Source organism: Helianthus annuus, chromosome 5 (genome assembly GCF_002127325.2).
Source record: "Helianthus annuus cultivar XRQ/B chromosome 5, HanXRQr2.0-SUNRISE, whole genome shotgun sequence".
NCBI lineage: Eukaryota > Viridiplantae > Streptophyta > Magnoliopsida > Asterales > Asteraceae > Helianthus > Helianthus annuus.
In genome coordinates, this window is record NC_035437.2 from 167,075,579 (window position 1) to 167,092,414 (window position 16,836).

General features: G+C 37.6%; 3 protein-coding genes across 4 annotated transcripts; 2 read left to right on the plus strand and 1 right to left on the minus strand.

Annotated features, from left to right (window-relative positions):
- Positions 1–1,281: 1,281 nt before the first annotated feature.
- Positions 1,282–5,662, plus strand: LOC110941901 (biotin carboxyl carrier protein of acetyl-CoA carboxylase, chloroplastic). 2 transcript variants are annotated; one of them, XM_022183592.2, is made up of 7 exons: positions 1,282–1,539; positions 2,892–2,945; positions 3,820–3,935; positions 4,060–4,381; positions 4,514–4,585; positions 4,899–4,964; positions 5,333–5,662. In XM_022183592.2, the coding sequence occupies exons 1-7, from the start codon at positions 1,378–1,380 to the stop codon at positions 5,354–5,356; spliced, it is 816 nt and encodes a 271-aa protein (XP_022039284.1). In that variant the 5' UTR covers positions 1,282–1,377; the 3' UTR covers positions 5,357–5,662. The 2 variants fall into 2 exon arrangements, with proteins under 2 accessions (XP_022039284.1, XP_035846263.1); XM_035990370.1 differs by having other exon boundaries at positions 1,283–1,539; positions 3,796–3,935.
- A 1,758-nt stretch (positions 5,663–7,420) lies between these two features.
- LOC110941904 lies at positions 7,421–16,679 on the plus strand. The gene is made up of 8 exons (XM_022183595.2): positions 7,421–7,756; positions 8,196–8,280; positions 8,525–8,566; positions 9,275–9,443; positions 9,558–9,610; positions 9,703–9,924; positions 15,437–15,483; positions 16,409–16,679. Exons 1-8 carry the CDS (start codon positions 7,530–7,532, stop codon positions 16,464–16,466), a joined length of 903 nt encoding a protein of 300 aa, XP_022039287.1. The 5' UTR covers positions 7,421–7,529; the 3' UTR covers positions 16,467–16,679.
- LOC110941903 lies at positions 13,060–13,917 on the minus strand. The gene is made up of 2 exons (XM_022183594.2): positions 13,437–13,917; positions 13,060–13,231 (listed from the first exon to the last, which is right to left on the minus strand). The coding sequence occupies exons 1-2, from the start codon at positions 13,861–13,863 to the stop codon at positions 13,191–13,193; spliced, it is 468 nt and encodes a 155-aa protein (XP_022039286.2). The 5' UTR covers positions 13,864–13,917; the 3' UTR covers positions 13,060–13,190.
- Positions 16,680–16,836: the final 157 nt, after the last annotated feature.

The window sequence follows — 16,836 nt, forward strand, 5'->3', positions numbered from 1 at the left end:
ACACTATCCATTTTCAAAAAATAAATATGGGAATGTTGAGATAAAATAAACATAGAATGCAAACAAACTGAATCGATATCAACTGAACAGCATTGGTACCAATATCAATAGTTGTTTTTATTGTTTTCGATCGATGTAATGTTTCCTTTTTCGATTATTATAGTGAGTGTCGTTACCATAAAGATCTGAACTGATACCAACTGAATTCCCGCCGTGAAGCGCTGGGGAATCCCACTAATTATATTCAAGGGTAAATTACAATAAACAGTGAGAGTTTACGGTGACAGCGATGGGGTCGGTGTTGGTGGTGGAAGGATGTGGTAGTGGTGGTGAAAGTATATAGAAAAGGAATGAGAGATGTATAATTATATATTGAGAAAAAATGTATCGTACAAAATGTTTTAAAGTACGAAGCGTACACTATGGCAAGTTTGCATGTTATAACCCCAGAAAGGAAATCTCGCATGTTGAAAAAAACCAAAGATCACATGTTAAAAAAAAATAATTGTGCATATAAAAAAAATAATTTCGCATATTAAAAAATCGCATGTTGCTGAAAAAAAACCAAAAGCACATGTTCACAAAAAAAATCGCATGTTGATATTGTATCTCGTACGCAGCGTACGTTAAGACAATTTGTACAATAACCGGCCCCTATATATTGATATATAATTTATTTATTTATTTATTTTTCATTTTTTTCTTTTAGATTTCTTTTTAAATAATAGAGTAAAAAGACAATTATACCATTAGATTTAACTGGAAAAATAAACTGGGTAAGGGTTAAAAGGTATAACGCGTAGCATTTTAAAACACTAAGTACAAAACTTATAAAGTTATTTTTAAAAATAAAGAACACCCTCTGAAATTTGGTTTCGATTCAATCTTGAAATTAAAAAGAGAGTGAATTGCAAGTTTTGTCCTTTATCTTTAGACCATTTTGCAAGTTTTGTCCTTTATGTTTAAATTTGACGAGTTTTGTCCTTTATGTTTGAAAATCAAGCACGTTTTATCCTTTGGAGCAAAACGTGCTTGATTTTTAAGGACAAAACGTGCTTGTTTTTTTAAACATAAAGGACAAAACGTGCTTGATTTTTAAACATAAAGGACAAAACGTACTTGATTTTTAAGGCCCAAAGGGTAAAACGTGCTTGATTTTTACACATAAAGGACAAAACTCGTCAAATTTAAACATAAAAGACAAAACTTGTAAAATGGCCTAAAGATAAAGGACAAAACTTGCAATTCACTCTTAAAAAGAAAACATCTATTGCAATCAAAATTTTTAAAATTTTTTTATGCCAACATGATTAACTAGACCTAACTGAACCAAAACCTCCTCCGTTGAACTCGACCTGAACCTAATTCTTCATATCAATGGCGTCGTTTGCTGTTCATTCGCCCAAAACATCGGCTGTGTTCGCGTTTCAGCGAAACAGGCGCAGTGCTGAGCACGGCCAAAACTCTGGTGTTCATTTCAAATGGAGTTTGAAATCCAACACTGCTTTCATTGCTGGAACTCCCCCTCTAGGGTTTACGGTGCTTATTTTTGCTGCTTTTTAGTTAATTTCTGTTTATTATGTGCAGTTGTTGCTTGATTATGAAGTTATCTAACTGGCAGTAGTGTAGCACTAGTGTTAGTGCTTAAGTGTTCAAATTGTGGTTTAGATAACTTGAATACTTGTTCAGTTATGTGGTTTAGTACTTTAATTACTCAGGTACCTTCTAAGCAGTTAATGCGCTGAAAAATCGGATATCGGTCAAGGACCCATATTTGAGATATAGGTTATCGCGGTGGGATATTAGTAGTTTTAATATCATGTAAAATTTATACATATAGCAATTTTAGTATACTCTCCTACCATTAACCTTTTGCAACTTGCAAAACACCAACAGTTGTAGCAAGTAGGAACTCATTAAGACTTAAAAACACTAACAATTAACAATTAAGACTTAAAACACTAATAGAAGAAAGACGAATGGTAGAACCAAGAAGAAAGGTATTGATATCGGGAAAATCAGTGATATATCAGTCAGATAACGGTCAATGTCGCCGATAATATCGGTACCGATATTCTGACCGATATTTGACACCGATATTTTACATGGAGACCAATAACCGATATATCGGTGATATATCACCGATATTAACTGCGTAGTACCTTATAGGCTTTTAATTTATAAATCGTCGTAAAATACGTGTGTGATGTAGTGCTAGAGTCCTAAGGTCTGTATTGTTTTCTACTAGATGGATCATGGATTACATGGCTAGGCTTGTGAGTGTAAGGTCCTTTGTTTAGTTCTACGGGAGTAGGGGTTATGCAAACAAACAGTAGTGGTTCTTTGTAACCGAATCCTACGGGCTATTACTCCATTTCTTGGGTCAGTTTATTAGGGGCGACAATTCCTGACACGACCGGGACATGCCATGGAAATAATCTGGTTTTGGGGTTGGCCAATATAACCCTTTTTATTAAACAGGTCAACAATATGTACTGTTTAATAAATGGTTGACCTGAACATGACCTGTTTAATACACTGGTTGGCCCGTTAACCCGTATAAGTTTTAGTTTTTTTTTTATAGTTTTTGTTTAGATCTGATAATTGTTTGGGTTTGGGTTGATGTCCTCGCCAACCCGGCACAATTGGCACCCCTACTGAATTTGTGTACAACCTTGACAATTTTTATTAAACTAAATTGTTGGTTTTTTATCCCTCAAGGGTTGCAGCCTTGCAGGGTATGTAATAATGATCGAATGTTGCGTTATACCATTGTGTGTGGCATAGACTTCTCATTGCTTTTGATTTTACGCTTATAGTTCAGAATCATGAGGCCCAACGAAGTTGAGTTAGCTTTGACATTACTGTTATTTGCTTATCCGCATGTGTAGGCATCAAAGAAGTATGAGAAAAATGGTATGGCAATATCTGCTCAGCATAAAAAGGTTAGCTACTTGTCATTATTAAAAGCATACGGTTATAATGCACATAAAGAACATCTCCAGTGCACTAAACCCTTCAGAATTTAACGCATTGCCACATCAACATCGCATCTTTCTTTACAAAGCCTCTGCAGGGCATTGAACCTCATAGAGTCTAAGGAATTTCTGCATCAACATCCTGTTTTTAGTCATTCATTACGTAATCATTTATTATATATAGTTTATTTGAAGTAACTAGGGGAAGGTTCATTGGGGAACACTAAAAAAGTGGGGAACAGCGGGGAACCGACTCAAACGAACTCTGATTGGACTCATTCCAGCGGCGTTGGAACCGGCTCGTCGAACCCTAACTAAGATCTCTTAACCCTAAACCCTAAATCCTAACTCCTAAACTCTAAACCCTAAAGCTAAAAAATAAGGCTAAAACCTAAGCTAAACCGTAAAATCTAAACTATAAACCCTAAAAGCTAAACCCTTAAGGCTAAACATAAAGCTAAACCCTAAAGCTAAACCCTAAACCCTAAAGCTAAACCTAAACACTAAAACTAAACCCTAAAGCTAAACCCTAAAAGCCAAACCCTAATATATTTAGGGTTTAGGGTTAAGAGATCCTAGTTAGGGTTCGACGAGCCGGTTCCAACGCCGCTGGAATGAGTCCAATCGGAGTTCGTTTGAGTCTGTTCCCCACTTTTTTAGTGTTCCCCAATGAACCTCACACGAAGTAACTAAACTACAACAATCTAAACAAAATTCACATATAAATACCCGTACACTTTGAGAAATTATTACAATCTATAAATACTATAGGTCCTTTGTATAAATTCATATTTATATAATATATAGAAATATTTAGGTAATATTTTATTGTTGCCTTCAGAAATCAAATTCTTCACCATCTTCTGAAAAGTCGGTGGAATCAACTTCATCAGAAATCACAATTCCCGATGCTGCATCAGTGTCTGCATTAATGAATCAAGTGGCAGAGCTTGTTCGGTATGTCTTTTACATACCACCGATACACAACTTTTTGTCTTACCTGCAGGGTCAACAGTCAACACAGACGAACATTTATAGCAACTTTTGGTTTCGGTGAGATCATTCATCATTTGTATTTCAGGCTTGTGGATTCACGAGACATTGTGGAGCTGGAACTAAAGCAACAGGGCTGTGAAGTTGTGATAAGAAAGAAGGAAGCTTTGCCGCTACCACCACCACCGCCAGCATCTCCTATGGTTATGATGCAATCACCGCAACCCCAGGCTATGTATCAATCACAACCACCGCCACCACCACCACCACCGACAGCAGCAGCGGCACTAGCAGCTCCTTCTGCACCAGCAACCCCTGCAAAGCCAAAGTCTTCCCATCCTCCGTTAAAATCCCCCATGGCTGGAACCTTCTATCGTTCTCCTGCACCAAACGCACCCCCTTTTGTCAAGGTAATAAAGATGAAGCAACTTCAACCCATTTTTTAAGGGTCGTTTGGGTTTTGTTTTTTTTTTTTTTTTTTTTTTTTTTTGTTTCCAAACAAGTTGAACCTTCCATTGTCATTTTTTATTTATGTTTTGCAGGTTGGAGACAAGGTTAAAAAAGGTCAAGTTGTCTGCATTATTGAGGCAATGAAGTTGATGAATGAGATTGAGGTAATTCTCTACATTTCTTTTCACATTTTTTGGTTCAATATTTATTCATGCAACGGTCCCACCATGTTGGAGTTTATTTGGAACAACCGTTTTAAAGATAATATCTTTTATGTGTATAAAAGATCGGCTAAGTGATGATATCAGCCCAACTTTCATGATTTCATCAATATATTAATGCATGAGATTATGTGAACCAACCAAGGTTTTATCAGCTTATTATCTTAAATGTCGGTACAGGCAAATACTGTGAAATGTAGTTTCTTGAAACTTAAATAGTTAAATGTTATCAGCTTATTATCTGTTATTTTGTCAGGCTGATCAATCTGGAACGGTAGTTGACATTCTTGCTGAGGATGGAAAACCAGTTAGTCTGGATATGGTCTCTCTCTCTCTCTCTCTCTCTCTCTCACACACACACACACACATTTAAGAAGTTCATACATGAATAGGGTTTGAAGTGACATGTGGCAAGACGGTGGGTTGGGTGACGGGTCAAAATGAGTCGTTTATCAATACGGGTTGAAACAGGCCATGCCAAAGTTTTTTGTCCATTTCTATAAACAATCACTGCACTATTTACGTTCACAAAAAAAACGTCTTTGAATGATATAGAGGTTCAATGCATTAAAATAACTTTGGGCAACCTTTTGAATTGTCCCGACTCCTGATTGAGATAACTTTTTGAATTGTCTAGACTGTATCTTGTTTTGTTCATAGTGTGACTAACAACACTGTTGTTGGTTGCAGCCTCTACTTGTTATCGAGCCATGAGGGAAAATCCGTCAAGGACCGACTAGCTTAGGTTGCAACACATTATTTTTGTACAACTCATGTAAGAAAACACAACTAACCATTTGAAATGAGGACCATCTGATCTATCATGATTCTAACCATATTGGATCATATGTCAAACTCAAATCATGGTATGACAACGCCTCTGTAATGTGTTCTTGTAAGCTACAAATGGGTAGAAAAGATGAAGTATGTTTGTTATGATGGGTAAACTTGGTATCCTATCTTTAAGTCAATTGTGTTTTCCTTGATCAACGGAATGGAAATCAATTATCTTTTGGTTGATTGTTATTTAGCTTTGCCCGGCTTGTTTAATTTAACAGACCTCGAGCTCAGGCGAGAAAAGTTTTCAAGCTCCAGTTCGGCTCGTTTAAATTTAATTAAACATTTAATTGTTTCATTTATATAAATGTATAATTGTTTTTGTTTCGTATATATATAATATAATGTAATATATTGTAATATTGTAATGCATGCATAGTGTATTTATCATGTAGTAATATAACTGTTAACATATACCATGTAAATTGTAACTAGCCTACATTTTCATTAAAAAAACATGCATATGTAAAACTAGGTAGTCGTTCACGTCACTAATACCATGCGGTATGGGGGTCGGCTCCCCCCGTCCCAGCTCATCCTCGGCGTTCCACACCGCCCCCTGGCTGGCGACGCGTCACTCCCGGCAGCTGCAAGACGGAGGCGACGAGGCAAAGTTGTGGGCCCCCCTCTGACTTCTCTCTCTCCCCTTTATTAATATATTAATATTATATTGGTTTTTATTATGGGTTGGGTAGTCTTCCACACCCTTGGGTAGTCCCCAAGGGGATGGTCCTCCACCCATGGTGAGGTGGCGCCTACGTGGCGAGTAGTCTCTTTGAGGACTAACAAAACCATACCGGGTAGTCTAACTTCACACATTGACACATACCAAACAGGCTCACATGCCATCTGGACACTACTTTAGTATTTTGGAATGTGAATAAATTGGAATCTATAAAAATAACTGAGTTTTTTTTATACATTTGGTTGACAAAACAATCATAAAGGAATTGGAATCTACCACTGTTGCCAACACCTACAGATTGTTTTTGTTGCCACCACCACCACACCGTTGCCACAATCATCATTGATGTCGTCACTGCCATTGTTGTCGCAATCGTCGCCACCACCTACAAGTCCTTGACCTTCCAACACTGGGTAGGCGTCAACCCGACATCCCCCATACATGGTCTTACAACTTTGCGGTCTCTGCCGCCACACCACCACCTATCGGTCCCCTGTGTCGTCATCGCCACTATCGCGATCAACCCCAAATCATCTCAACCACTCCGATGGTTACTACGAACAATACTTTGAATTTCAGTTCATGAACAATCATGTTATCTTTGAAAATTGGAATTTATATTTCAATTCTTATAACATCTTCCAACACTAATACAACTCACATTTCTATTTATATTACGCTTAAGTTTTCTACTATTCCTTTCTAGGATGCCATCATGTCCTATACCCGACTCAGTATTACCCGTTGAATACCCAATTGCTATACGATATCCACGGGTATCTAATACACCCGTTATTTTATTAAAAATTACCTCTTGGTATTCCTAAATACATTTCTTATTATTCTAATTTTCAAATACTTTTATTAGAAATATAAAAACTAAAACGTCAGTAGACAAAAATTCAAATAAAAAATGTCTACGAGTATATTTCAGGTAATTTGACCGAATATCACCTAAGAAACTTTTTAACTACTTTTACACATTTTCTGGTTTCGAGTGAGCCCATCTGAGTTGGATTAGAGGTGCACAAAAAACCCGGTTTCGAACCCAACCCGGAACTGATTCCTACCCTACCCGAACCGCGGGTACATACCAGTTGTAGACCCGGGTTTAGAACAACTAGAACCAGTTCCACCTCTACCCGATCAAAACCCAGACCCAAACCGGCCAAAACCTAGCCAAACTGGTCAAAAACCCGAGGTCCCGAACATACCCGAAACCAGTTGTTGACTATGTTGACCAAACCCGGACCCGGTTCCGATTCTAAAAAAAGTGTTAACACCATGTTTGTTTGTTCTATTTAAACACCGGACTGCAACTCTCTGCATAAACCCCTTCCTTGTTCAGTTAAATCCAAGACTCAAATGGAATCAAGAGTTTCTTCTTCATCTGAAACAGCCCACCAAACCCTTCAAAAGTCAGCACCCAAATCTTCACCATCTTCAGTAAACCGACTATGGAGACCTGCAGCACAAAGAAACATGAAAAACCAATGGTCCAAACTCAATTCCCTCAGACAAGAATGGGCCTCTTCATCTTCAGCCGCGAGATCACACGCTACTTCACTCGTCAACGCTTATCTTTCTCAGAGGCATTTCCTCAAACACCTTGTTTGCATAGTTAATTAATGCACAATTCTTTATCTTTATGCGTATATTCATAACACATACATCTGTTTATTATATTGGTTATCCTAACTTCACTCATTAATGCTTATCTTTCTCAGAGGCATTTCCTCAAACACCTTGTTAGCATGTTTTATTAATGCACAATTCTTTATCTTTTTGTGTGTATTCATAACATATACACCTGTTTATTATATTGGGTATCCTAATTTCACTCATTAATGCTTATCTTTCTCAGAGGCATTTCCTCAAACACCTTGTTAGCATGTTTTATTAATGCACAATTCTTTATCTTTTTGTGTGTATTTATAACACATACATATGTTTAGGATATTGGGTATCCTAGTTGGGCTTTTCTCTTTTTTGATATGTTGTTTATTTATGTATCTCAGTTTTTGGGTTCAGGTTCATGAAAGATATGGAATTGGGTGTTTTGAGTGATATGCCTGACATTCAGAAGAAAGCTTGCTGGAAGCTGTTAAAGCAACAGGTTGATTCTAGTTGTGTTCTTTATTTTGTGTGTGACACATGTTTTTCTTGGTCTTTTGGGATTGACATTAGGGATTCATGCATGATATTTTTGAATTTAAAGAAAGAATGTTGTTTCGGTTTTGATTTTCAAATTATCAAGTTTCATGGTGTCAAATACAACCTATGAGTAGTTGAGTATTAGTAAACATGTAGTTCGTGTTTAATATTTTGGATACTAACCTAATGTTTGTTGTTCCTTGTAGGTTGTTCATCGCGATAATCTTTTGTCTTCGTACAAGGAAATGGTATGCTCATTTCATACCAGTAGTGTTATGTATGTAGTTTTCGTATAGAAATTTTTGGGTATATACGCTTTCGACCCCCCAGTTCTATAGAAATTTTTGGAGTGAATTTCAAGAATTGTCCTTTATCTTTATACCCATTTTCAGGCGCTGTCCTTTATGTTTAAAATTGACGAGTTTTGTCCTTTATGTTTTCATATCATACATGTTTTGTCCTTTAGGCCTAACCCAGTTAGTTTTTTCAGTTAAATTTGGTCATGTGTTTTGCACATGAGGGCATTTTTGTCAATTCAAAGGTAAGTTCAACGGCAAATTTACAGCTCAAAGCTTCTGCAACCTTTGAATTGACAAAAATGCCCTCATGTGCAAAGCACATGACCAAATTTAACTGAAAAAACTAACTGGGTTAGGCCTAAAGGACAAAACGTGTATGATATGAAAATATAAAGGACAAAACTCGTCAATTTTAATCATAAAGGACAACGCCTGAAAATAGGTATAAAGATAAAGGACAATCCTTGAAATTCACTCGAAATTTTTGAGTATATACGTTTTCCGCCCCCCTGTCGGAAATCTCAAGCTTCGTCACTGTGCATACATACACACAAGCTCATACAAGTCTTCACTTTATCTCTATTTTTCCCGCTTTACCCCATAAAATAGGTCTTCAATATAAAGATTTAACGAGTATTACGCTATCATGATTTACAGGTGGGTACGGTAGTCAACATGGTCAACACAAGTATGTCCCTAAGATGTTTTCTTAAGGGTGGAATTAATAGCCCACTCATACAATTCTCTAACAGTTCCAATGACACAAATGACAATGGCGACGGTGGAGGGATGCCGGTCTTTATTTTTTGGTCTATATCTGCTTTCGGTAATTTAAGATATTATATAGTTACCACTCTACTTCTATTCTTATTCTCAGAAAACATTTGTATTTCCTTACCGTTTTTTTTTTTTTTTTTTTTTTCATTTGTAATGATGCTAGAGAAATTAGCTTCGGAACTAGTTCAAATGTTTAAACTGGAACTAAATTTAAAGGTACGTCTTGAATTTTTTCGAATCACTGCAAGATAAGTTATTTACAATATTGATTGTATGATATATACAATGCTTTGTATATGAAAGTGCAGCGCTTACTTGTGATAGAATTTCTCTCACTTAGAAGTAAAGAAGATTCGATCATCGAAAAACTGTGTTGGTCAGATGAACTTTATCAAGGGGAATTTGATGATTTAAGCAGATGCGACTTGGATTGTCGAGAAGCTTCTGAATCTGCTTCTACAAAGTTGGATGGTTTCGTATCTGAAAATATTAAGCAACCCAATTGTCAACCAGACTCTGATGTCTTACAGGTATATGACGTAGAAGCTCAAGTGATTATGCAATGTTATATTAGTAAAGGTGGCAAGATGGGTGGGGCGGGTGTCTATGCAGTTAATGCGGTAAAATATCGGATATCGGTCAAGGACCGATATTTGAAATATAGGTTATCTCGGTGAGATATCGGTGAGATATCGGTAATTTTAATATAATGCAGAATTTATATATATATATATATATATATATAGCAATTTAACACCAATAATTTAGTGATATATCGGTTATATCGGTTAAATATCGGTGATATATCAGTTAATCAAACGTAATATTTTTGTATTTAATTATAATTGCTGATTACAATAGTTTATATAGATAACTAAATTACATTCTAATACCCTCTATTATAAACTACTTATATATCTAGACCACTAGTCTAATATTCCCCCGCAAGTTGAGGGCGGGGAACGACTTGCAACTTGGACCGTAGTAACATAAACCTCTGAGAAGATAAGGGCTTGGTAAAGACGTCAGCAATTTGATCATTAGTTGCAATGAACTTGACATTTAATTTCCCTTGAGCAACTTGTTCACGGACAAAATGAAAATCAACTTCAACATGTTTAGTACGTGCGTGGAATACAGGATTGGCAGAAAGATAGGTTGCGCCAAGATTGTCACACCAAAGTGTAGGCGACCGATTCACTATTCCAAGCTCTTGAAGAAGAGATTTCAACCATATTAGTTCTGCAACAGTATCAGCAATTGCTTTGTATTCTGACTCCGTGGAAGATCGAGATACAGTCCGTTGTTTCCGTGCAGTCCATGAAATAAGATTAGATCCCAAGTATACAGCAAATCCCCCCGTGGATCGACGATCGACAGGGCAACCAGCCCAATCTGAATCTGAGTAAGCCTGTATATCTTGATGCCAATAGGAGTGAGAAAAAGCATGTAGTCTAGTGCTAGAGTCGCGACTGAAAAGTAAGCCAAGTTGAGCCGTGCCATGAAGATAGCGCAAGATACGTTTAACCGCAGCCCAGTGATTTTCGGTCGGTGCATGCATGAATTGACACACTTTATTAACCGCAAAGGCAATGTCTGGGCGAGATAAAGTAGCATATTGAAGTGCACCAACAACCTGACGATACCGTGATGGATCATTAAAAAGAGGACTATCGTCAGGGAGTAAAACATGAGAGGTAGCCATAGGAGTGGCGACTGGTTTGCATTGAGAAAGGCCAGCTCGATGTATGACATCCAAAATATATTTTCGTTGCGAAAGAATCAAGTTGTCATTATGATTTACCACTTCAATACCCAAGAAATAATGCAGCCTGCCAAGATCTTTAACTGCAAATAATGAACTAAGCCTATTGATGATATTGGTAACAGCTTGTGGTTGATTACCAGTGATGATGATATCATCAACATACACAAGAATATACACAAGAGTGCCACGCCTGTTGAGAATAAATAACGACGGATCAGTTTTAGACCCGGAAAAGCCAAGTTGTTGAAGTGCCATAGACAAGCGAGTAAACCACGCCCGGGGAGCTTGTTTGAGCCCATATAAAGACTTGTGAAGACGACACACATAATCAGGTTTGTTAGAATCAACAAAGCCAGGAGGCTGTTTCATGTAAACAGTTTCTTGAAGATCACCATGCAAAAATGCATTCTGAACATCTAGTTGACGAAGTGACCAGTTGTTAGTGACAGCTAGAGACAATACGGTACGAATAGTAGCCGGTTTAACAACCGGACTAAATGTCTCATGATAATCAACTCCGGCCTGTTGATGAAAACCCTTTGCAACAAGTCGCGCTTTATACCTGCTTATTTTTCCAGCTGGGTCTGTTTTCAACCTGTAGACCCACTTACAATCAACCACATTAGCATTTTTAACAGGAGGAACCAATGACCAAGTACCATTTTTATGAAGTGCCTCCAACTCTTCAGCCATGGCATGACACCACTCTTTAGAGGTATTGGCAACGGTAAAGGAAGTAGGTTCAACAGGTAGGTTAGGTAAATTGGTAGCCATATAGGCAGTGGGATCATAGCGGTTTGTTGGTTTCGGATTAGGCCTAAGGTGTGTTGGACGAGGTCTTGGGGCAGGATTGGGAGGAGTTTCGGCTGAGGTGGTGGCTGGGTTGGTTTCGGTGTGGGTGGTTTGGGTAGTACCGGTTTGAGTGGTTTCAGTTTGGGTGGTATCGGCTGCCGAGGTGGTTGCGTTTGGTGTAGTGAAGGCTGGGGCAGAAGTGTCAGGAGTAGATTCTGGTAGGTCAGGGTCAATAGGATAAGAGGAGACGTTAGGGTTGTAAGGTGGGGTGGGTTAGAGGTTATGGGTGAGGCATGATAAGGGAAAACATGTTCATTGAAACGAACATGTCGAGCAATATAAACCCTTTCAGTTGTGAGATCAAGGCACCGATAACCATGGTGAACAGGACTGTAGCCAAGAAAGATACACGGAGTAGATCGGAATTCAATTTTGTGATTATTGTAAGGACGAAGGTAGGGAAAACATTGACATCCAAAAACCCGAAGAAAGGAGTAATCTGGTGGACGTTTGAAAATATGTTCAAAGGGTGATTTGTTGGAGGAGACCCGGGATGGAAGACGATTTATGAGATAAACAGCTGTTTCGAATGCAAAATGCCAAAAACGTTGAGGAAGATGAGATTGAGCCAGAAGAGCAAGGCCGGTTTCAACAACATGACGATGACGACGCTCAACAGTGCCGTTTTGTTCACTGGTGTGAGGACAAGAGCGTCGATGAACTATACCAAGATTGTGACAAAACGAAGCAATGGTGCGAAATTCCCCTCCCCAATCAGACTGAATACTTTTTAATTTAGTGTTAAATTGCCTTTCTGCCATTTTAATAAAATATATTAAGTTATGATAAGCATCAGATTTACGAGCTAATGGGTAGAACCACATATATTTCGAATGATGATCAACACATAATAAAAAATATCGATAACCATCAAATGATAAAGTAGGAGTTGGACCCCAAACATCACAATAAACTAAGTCCAAAATATTAGCACTATGAAAATTGGAGTTTGACAATGATAATTTTGAAGACTTGCCCATTTGACAAGAAGTACATAACGAAGACGACAACTTGTCTAAAACAGGTAAATGAAAATGCGAAACAATAGAACGGAAAACTTGAGCATGAGGATGTCCAAGTCGTTGATGCCAAATGGTGGACGATGCTTTGAAGGCAGTAAAGGCGACTTTAGGAAGAGACTTGAGCTGAGGAAGGCGAAGGGAGTACAATCCATGTTCACTTGGACCCGTTAGGAGGATGGTGCGTGTAGACTCGTCCTTCACAACAAAATAAGAGGCATGAAACTCAAAGAAAACATTATTATCAACGCAAAACTTTTGAACAGATAAAAGATTTCTTTTAAGTTGAGGAACATGAAGAACATTAGAAAGCGTGAGGTTTTATTTGGGGAATAAATTTTTGTCGAACCAATGTTTAAAATGGGTAAGGGTTGACCGTTACCAACAAAGAGAGAATCATTACCATAGTAGGCCTCAGAGTTGTCAAGGCTTTCAAAATCTGTGGCAGCGTGATCATTAGCTCCGGTATCAGGAAGATAGTTAAAGCTCCGGTGTGAACCAGCATCAGAATGAGTAGCATAATTTGCTTGAGACTGGGTGCGTGGTTGAGAAGACTGATTTGGGCACTGAGATGGTAGATGACCAATCCCGCAATGGTTGCAGTGACCATACACGGTGTTTTGAGTAGATGCCCAAGAGAACTGACGTGAACTACCAGTTTCACGGTTGCGAGCAGTGTTGTTGCGATAATTACCCCTGTAGGAACCCCTTGAATTTCCACGACTTCCTCGGTTATTGTTTGAGGACCGAGGAGCATAGTAGGCCTGCGACGGTTGTGGTGGGGTAGAGGCAGCAGTCGGGTTCAATTGGTTGCCAAGTTGTGTAGCCATGAGTTGTAAGTTACTGATTTGTGTTTGAATGGATTGTAAATTCAGTTGTGGTTGTTGGGATGGGGTTGTGGCCATAAGAGCCTGTGGATTGGTTGGTTGTGTTGGTAAAAGTTTAGTAACCATATAATCATGGTCACTAATAAGACCATGAAGCTCACCAAAAGTGACCGGTGGAGTACGGGTTAAAAGGTTTGACTTGAGACCATAATATTCCTCACGAAGACCGGTAACCGTAAGCATGACAAGATCCTTATCCTTCATTGGTTCACCAATGTTTGCTAGAGCGGTTGCATATTCCTGAGCACGGCTTAAATATTCTGCAGGTTTTTCATCACTTTTCATAGTTATTCGAAGAAGTTGACTTTTAAGGGTGAACTCATGAGATGAGGAAACCGGCGCATAAGCACGTTCAAGAGACAGCCATATCTCACGAGAGGTCTGCCCTTGGACATGCTGAAACGATTCCTCAGAGATGGTAGATGTGATCAGTAAGCGCACATGAGCATCATTCTTCACCCATGGACTATAACTTGGATTGTCGGTGCTAGTGGTCCCTGTGGTGACTTTAGAAGGTGGACAGGGTATCGTTCCATCTACATAACCGAAGAGGTTATGAGAAATTAGAAAGGGTTCAAGCATTTGCTTCCAATATCCATAATTTGTAGGTTTAAGAGAGAACGCAAACTTGTGAGATTGATGGGTTGCTTTTTCTTGATTAGTAAATAAAGTGATGGCAGCCATTAGGGTTAGGTTACCTGAAGAGTTGATTGCTGCTGTTGTATTTGCTGTGCGATGTCTGCTGTATTTTCCAGAAGGTCGCAGAAGGGTTTTTGAACTGTGCGATGTCTGTGTTGTAGATTGGAGGCAGTAGGGTTAGCTCCAGGCCGTGATTTGGAGAGGGGTTTGATTAGGCTCTGATACCAAATCAAACGTAATATTTTTGTATTTAATTATAATTGCTGATTACAATAGTTTATATAGATAACTAAATTACATTCTAATACCCTCTATTATAAACTACTTATATATCTAGACCACTAGTCTAATAGTGATATATCAGTTATATCAGTCAAATATCGGTCAATATCGCCGATAGTATCAGTACCGATATTTGACACTGATATTTTACTAAGGGACCGATATGACCGATATAGCCAATATATCACCGATATTAACTGCATAGGCGGGTGTGTCGGGTGACGGGTCAAAATGGGTTTGGGTAATCACGTGTCATGTCGGGTTGGCATGCAAACGCTAAATTGTCCATGTTTTTTTTTTTTATTTTATAGACAATTAGTGGGTTAATTATGATCATGAAAACAATGGTTACAACTTACAATAATAATCTAAATCTTTGAAAACATTGCTTGTCTCGGGCATGCGCTTTATAAGCGCCTAGGCGATAGGCTCACCCTTTGCACCTTAAGCCTTTAATACCTAGCTACCGATTTAATCTGGAACAGTTATCTATTTCAAAATTCAAACTTGCATAGACATGCAGCTTGAGACTTTCTGATTCAACCTGAAATACAATAGCACCATTTGATCGTTGAAGTTTACTATAATTTTGCAGATTTATTTAACAGCCTGGCTGACGGATGTTAATATAGACAAAAAGAGGTACCGGGAATCATCATATATTAATACGAAGCTTGAAACTATTTTTGATTGGTTAAAATATAGAAAACATATTTGTTTGACTACCATACTGATGAAGTATGTTTGGCTAAGCTTATTTAAGTTAAAAAGAACTTTTGGGAAAAGGACTTATTGACTTATGACTTTTTGAAAAGGAGTTTTTTAAAAAAGTGTTTGGATTAGCTTATGGGGTGGGAAAAGCCAATAAGTCAATAAGTTGTTTTTTAAAAAGTGTTTGGCTTAGCTTATTGATGTAAAATGACTAAAAGCTAATAAGTCAATAAGTTAGTTCAAAAAGTCAGAACATTCTAACTTTTCAAAAATGATTTTTTGATGATTTTTTCTCCTTCTCAAAAAGGCACTTTGAAAAGGACTTTTGCATTTGCCAAACACTAAAACTACTTATTAGCTTTTTGATTAAGTCAATAAGTTGGTTGGAAAAGCTTAGCCAAACATGCTCGTAGTACATGTTTAGAAAATATTTTTTAAACGCCACCAAACATCATCTTCCAATCACTTTTTCGGGCTACGCTTCTCTTTTCTGGTCTAAATGCTAGGGGTGTCAATCGTGTCTAGTTGGCGGGTTGTAATCAAGTTGTAAATGGGTTGACGGGTGGTAAGCATATTGTAATAAACGGGTTGACCTCACAAATATTTTAATTTTAATTTTAATTTTAATTTTAATTTTAAACGGGTTGACAAGTCGACTTGTTTAACTAAACAGGCCAACGCAAACATGTTTGTGTCATTTTTAACCCCTATCAAAAAACTAATATTTTCACATACATGTCCTTAAATAATGCTTCATTTTAATATGGTTAAACAGATTAGAACATTTTTTGCCCAAAAGTTAAGTCAGATGATAAAAAAGCGGTGAAATATTGGTCTTGTTTTGATCGTTATTCAGGGTGGAGGATATATTTTCTGAAGTGGGAGAAGAAATGCATGTTAACTTGGTTTCCTGAAGTGCAAAAAATGGTCAGTATGTATATTTAAGGTGATCTGAAACAGCAAGGGGATGAAAAAGATGGGGATAGTGCGGTTCTTTCGTTTTTTTGTTTTTGTTTTTTTTTTTTTTTTTTGCAATAGGGAGCTTTTTGAGTTTATTAATATGATGAAATATGTATTAAAATCCTTTTAACAATTCCTTTAAAAGTATTTGCTTAAATTATGGTACATTATATGATTATATTTTATCACAATTTCAAACACCTATACGGTTTCATGATTCGCTTTTGCTTTTGCATAAAACACGCCGAATGAAATAACAAAACTAGCTATAAACTTGGATTTTCAAGCTTAGACTTGTTCACAACACATACATGTTTTTATCTA